At 35.0% G+C, this 6,000-nt stretch overlaps 1 protein-coding gene across 1 annotated transcript; it reads left to right on the top strand.

Annotated features, from left to right (window-relative positions):
- Nucleotides 1-1,179: 1,179 nt before the first annotated feature.
- Nucleotides 1,180-4,482, top strand: LOC145114757 (actin cytoskeleton-regulatory complex pan-like protein). Its single transcript, XM_079050844.1, has 3 exons — nucleotides 1,180-1,822; nucleotides 2,126-2,254; nucleotides 2,708-4,482. The coding sequence occupies exons 1-3, from the start codon at nucleotides 1,376-1,378 to the stop codon at nucleotides 4,202-4,204; spliced, it is 2,073 nt and encodes a 690-aa protein (XP_078906970.1). The 5' UTR covers nucleotides 1,180-1,375; the 3' UTR covers nucleotides 4,205-4,482.
- The last annotated feature ends 1,518 nt before the right edge of the window (nucleotides 4,483-6,000 follow it).

Raw genomic sequence — 6,000 nt, 5'->3', positions numbered from 1 at the left:
ACAAAAAAGCAAAATACATATCTAACATTTAGAGAGCCCCTACATATACTCATAAACTGTTAGAAATTCAGGGTTTGAGAGATAACTTGGAATTCTGAGAATTGTGTAATCATTTTCAAATTGAAGTATTTCAGTGGTATTCCTGAAATCAACAATTAGATAATACTCAGAAGAGATGTAAAAACAGAGAGTGAAATTGTTATGATTTTCTTGTGTACCATAAAAATGACCAAAAAACAGTTATACAATCTATTTCTGAAAACTATCATGAAATTGCCACAAGGCAGTTTCCAAACTATCTCTAAACTATCAACATAAAAGTCAAAACGAGGTTAACTTTAAAAACAAATTTATGATGCATTTTTAATAAAACAATATAACCCAAATAAAAAAAATTCCAAGCTCGACACCAACCAAGGGAGCTGCCCCTTGGACCCCGCTACTAGGAGCAGCGTGACGTTGCTCCCAGACCCGGTTCGTTCAAGGGATCCGCCCCTAAATGATAGTATATTTTGAATATTGATCTCACTTGCTTGTTTAATGTTAATCAAGATTATATTTGATCAACAAATTAATCCATTACATTTAAATACACATCGATAATACAAATCACCAACATAAATTAACATCTTCAATCATTTTTCAAAAATATCATCAAATCTCTAGAACTTCAAGTGACGAACTGACAATACGCATAACCCCCTCCATCTTTTTCTTTCTAACATTCCGAATCATAATAAACAGATTGAAACACATCAATCTATTTAACCAATCAAACGTAATAAATGATTCTTCAAGGACTAAAAATTTAATAGTAAAAATCAAAAGCCGACAACGATATCTATTCACAAACTACATTTTCATCCGTTGTAAAGATAAACATTAAATCTCTAGAACCATAATAATCAAGATTTAAAACATTTCTAAATAGCAACTTGATCACCGATACCAACAAATAACTCTTCAATTACTAAAAGTGTAATAGTCGAAATAACAAAATTGTGGATAATTGAATATCCAGGCACCATTATTGTAATGCACTGTTTACTCAGTTTTAAAAATTTACGTTAAACCCCTCATACTTCAAGTTTTCATACAAATTACATCCCACATCTTTCTCTCTCAAGCGTTGACCGTACAATTATGCGTATAATACACATACTAATATTGTACTAATAGTGTCTTCAGTGAGTGTGAGAGAGAAAAAAAAAAGAATCACTTTCCCAAGAAATCTCTCTCAGATTCTTTTTTTTGCTTAATCTTGTTTTCTCTGTGTTCGGAGCTCCATTCTCACGGCCACCGGTTCTTTGCAACCTTCTTTCACGTAGTAATAGGTTTTAAAAGCTTTACTGATGGCTGAATATTGCCGGAAAAGATGAAGATCACCGGAAAAACGGATCTACCGGCTATTCTATCGTCAAAAGCTCTAAACTTCACCCCAGATTCGGATCTTTTACATAAACCTATTTCGAGGAAACAAGTAAGTCGAAAATCGCGGAACCCCGGTAGTGGGGTGCGGTTGAAGAGGGATGGACTTCGGGCATCCGGGAAAAGGGGTTCTAGACCGGAGACTCCGTTGCTCCGATGGAAGTTTAATGAGGCTAAACAAGAGGAGGAGGATAAGGATGCTGAGGTTGAAAGCGAAAAGCTGCCTGATTCTGGTCGAAAAAATGGTCTGAAAGCGAGGAGAGGGAAAGATGTGACAACCGTGTCGGCGAGGAAGTTAGCCGCCGGATTGTGGCGGTTGCAACTGCCGGATGTTCGTGTTAACCACGGCGGCGAGTTATGTAACGTTCCGAAGAGTAATGGGGTTGTGTTTCAGGTAAATAAATCATTTTCCAATTTTCTAGGGTTTTGCAGTGTGAATCAATTTATCTGTTCTTGATCTATTTACAAACCCTAATCAAATATTTCTGCAATAATGGTTATTTCATAGTTGAAACACTGAATCAATCCCTGTTTATGTGAACATTCAAATGCTTTTAGCCTTTTTATTCAAAATTTCCCCAAATTCAATGCCGTTTGGGGATTTTTTTTGAGGTCTTTAAGTGATGAATAAAATCTGACCATAAATTACGTTTTCTTCTTGATAAATTCTTCACTTTTTTCGTTCTTTCATATGCAGCCTGCAATTGATCATTCTGGGATCCATTCTCCTGCTCGTCATATGAGGAAATCATTCGATTCTCAAATGAAAGAAGTACCACAGAGCCCTAATTCCGTTACTGGATCCAGAAATAAGTTTCTTCACAAGGTAATCACTCATGAAACTTGCTTGAAGTTGCTAGTAGTAATATAAAAGTAATTGGATGTGTGTTTTGTAAATGATATAAACCAATAGAGCTAGAATGTTATATTTCATCAACATTCCAAGTGTGCGGGGTGTTTGAATGTGCTTTTTTAAAAGTAATTATCTCAACATGAAGATTTTGAAGAAGATAATCAGATGATTAAAACTAAGGTCAGGTAGGTAATTTTACATGGGTTAAATGCAAGATATATCAACATTCTATCATATATCTATTAATTATAGCATCCTGCATCCTACTTTCATTTAGTTCTATTACAACATTGTATTTCGAAAAATCTGTCCAATTACAACAATGTCATCCAATTCCAAAACAATTTTCATTGATATAATTTCTCTAAATTTGGTTTACTTTTGTATAAATTTATAATCTGGGCTCTACTTTCATGATCTTTATAGCTTGAACCAACTTTCCACTTTTCAAACTCTGCTATGGAGGGTGCAACAAAGTGGGACCCAGCTTCATGGAAGGCATCAGAAGACGTGAGACGAATCTTCAGTGAATCAAAGCATCTAGAAGAACAAGTAGGTGTCGTGTCAATGGTATCAACACTTCAATCAGAACTCGAACAATCTCGATCCCGTATTCATGATCTCGAAAACGAACGAAGATCATCAAAGAAAAAACTCGAACAATTCTTAAAAAAACTAAACGAAGAACGTGCAACATGGAGAAGCAGAGAACACGAGAAGATCCGTGCAGTGATCGAAGATATAAAAGGCGAATTGAATAGAGAGAGAAAAAACAGACAACGAATGGAGATTGTGAATTCAAAATTGGTAAACGAGTTAGCAGATGTGAAATTGTCTGCTAAAAGATATATGCAGGATTATGAGAAGGAAAGGAAAGCAAGAGAGTTGATAGAGGAAGTATGCGATGAACTTGCTAAAGAAATTGGAGAAGATAAAGCGGAGGTTGAAGCTTTGAAAAGGGAATCCATGAAAATGAGGGAAGAAGTTGACGATGAGAGAAAGATGTTACAAATGGCAGAAGTTTGGCGGGAAGAGCGCGTGCAAATGAAGCTTATTGATGCTAAAGTAGCACTCGAGGACAAATATTCTCAAATGAAGAAGTTAGTTTCGGATCTTGAAGATTTTTTGAACTCAAAGAATCTTGATGAAGAAGAAGTAAAACGAGCCGAAATCCTTAAAGAAACGGCGGATTCGGTTAATATTCAAGAAATCAGTGAGTTTAAGTATGAAAAACCGAACCCGGATGACATATATTCGGTTTTTGAAGAGGTAAGTTTCGGGGACATGAATGGAAACGAGATCGAACATAGACATTCTTCTGGTTATTTTGACCAAAATGGTCTTAAAGAAGATGAAGATGAAGATGATGATGATGATGATGATGATGATGATGGTGAAGATGATGATGAAAGCGGGTGGGAGACTGTAAGCCATTTGGAAGATCAAGGGTCGAATTATTCACCCAATAGGAGCAATCCATCTGTCACCAACAACAATAACAACAATAGAGAATGGGAAGAAAATGACGAGACAACAATTACCGAAATCACGGAAGTGTGTCCTGTACCGAGTAAAAACTCGAAAAAGCCCTCATCAATCTCGCGGCTTTGGCGATCATCGTACTCGAGTAACGGTGGTGATAATTGTAAGATGATACCGATTGATGGTCGGTTATCAAACGGGACCCACCTCTCGAGCGGTGTGGGTGCGGGGCTTTCACCGGACCGCAGCTCGGGGGTGAGTCTGTCTGAGTGGAGCTCACCGGGGTCAAACGGTCACATGACGAAAGGTGGGATGAAAGGAGGGTGCATTGAATGGCCACGTGGGGTTATGCAGAAGAACAGTTTGAAAGCAAAGCTTTTGGAGGCCAGAATGGAGAGTCAAAAGGTACAGTTGAGACAGGTGTTGAAGCAGAAGATATGAAAGTGAATAAAAATGTGTAACACTTTTCATGTGCTCGTGGGTGGGGTTACAACTTTGATGGAGGACTGGATTAACAAACGTGGTTTGGAATGAGTTTTAGGTCCTTTCTTGGAGGTGATTTGAGAGTACAATTTTCGACCATTTTGTTAATTGATGTTGAGAAAGGAAGGTGCAATTGCAATATTAATGTTTTTTTTATGTTGTAGGATGGATTATAATGAATGTGACATATGAAATGAAAATGGGACCATGTTTTTGGACTCTTTTTATGGCCTTAATAGATCCGCCCCTTTCATGTATTGTCTTTGTGTAGAATAAATGAATAATGGTTGATGAAAATGAAAAATGGTTGAGGTGGTCCGTATCTAGAATGAATCCGACCCAAAAAAAAAGTAAAAAACAGTCGACAGTTAGGGCCTTTGGGGGAAAAGGCTAGAACCACTTAAAGATTTGACATGTCATAGGTGTACAAAAGGCTACAAAGGACCACTTCAACACATGATGTGTACGGGCTTACTACCGTTCATAGTTCCTACTTCCTATATATTATATTTTTTTCAAAGAGATTCACAAAAATCAGGTGACATGTGAGAAAATAGTTTTTATTTTTTTTTGGGGTTTTTATACAACATAATTACTAATTTTGTGTTATGAAATGGTTTCTACAACAAAGAACTTAAAAAGGAGGAAAAGAATTTGGATGAGAAAACTATGTATCATTTCACGAAATCTCACCTTCTGTTTCAAAATATATTGTTTATAAAGTAAAAATTTTAATAATCTTAAATATTGAGCTTTTCTGGTACAACCTTAATTTTCTTTTTCTTAAAAGGGACTTCGTATTTTTTTTCTTTCTCAATTCGACTATTTTAGCGGGTTTAATTTTCAGGTTTTAGACTTGAAAGAATTTCGGAAAAACCCTCTAACTTTTTTTTTCCTGAAAAAACTCACATTTGACAAACTGTTTACCAACTTTTTCGTTTTCACTCATAGATCACATGTTTTTCTTGTTGCAACGTGTTTTTGATGGTTTTTAACATTAAAATCTGAAAAAACATGATATTTTTTTTAAAACAAAGAGAAATACATATGTCCAATTTCTTGTTGGCAAAATGTCAAATCATAGTGTATTTGTAGGATGCTCAAAGATTGTAGCTTGTTAAAACAGTTTGTCAAGTCAACCTAAATGGTAGTTACAAACTACTTTTTTTTTGAAAAAAAAAAGATCATTTTTTTTTTAGAATTTTTTTTTTAGATTTTAATATTACAAACTATCAAAAACACTATAAAGGGTAGCAACAAAAAAATATGTGAATTATGAGCCAAAACAAAAAATTAGTGCAAAAGGAAAAAAATTTGTCAAATGTGAGCAATTTTTTTTAGAAAAAAAAAAAAGAAGATAGGGTTTTTTTTCAGAATTTTTTTGTCTAAAACCAGAATTGTCTGTATACTTGCTAAAAGAGCCAAATTGAAGAAAAAAAATGCAAAGTGCTTTTTAAGGGAAAAAATCAAGATTTAATCCCAAAAAAAACTCAATATATAAGTTCTTTATATTATTAACCTTTTTTCTAAATGTTAAAAAGTATTTTTATTTTCTAATATTAGAAGTTTAGATTAAAATCATGGAAAATTGACAACCACATTACAATTTTCTCTATTATATACTTAGGTGGTGTTTGTTTTTTGTCTGCAGATCTGCGTGGCCTCTTCTGTCTGGGCCGCACAGACCACGCGCAGACATTAGCATTGGCAGACTGTTTGTTTTTTTTAAGACTGCAGACCTAAAAATGTCTGCG

The sequence above is a fragment of the Lactuca virosa genome, chromosome 5 (genome assembly GCF_052849685.1).
Source record: "Lactuca virosa cultivar CGN04683 chromosome 5, Lactuca_virosa_CGN04683_v6, whole genome shotgun sequence".
Taxonomy (NCBI): domain Eukaryota; kingdom Viridiplantae; phylum Streptophyta; class Magnoliopsida; order Asterales; family Asteraceae; genus Lactuca; species Lactuca virosa.
This window is presented reverse-complemented; position numbering and strand designations above follow the sequence as displayed.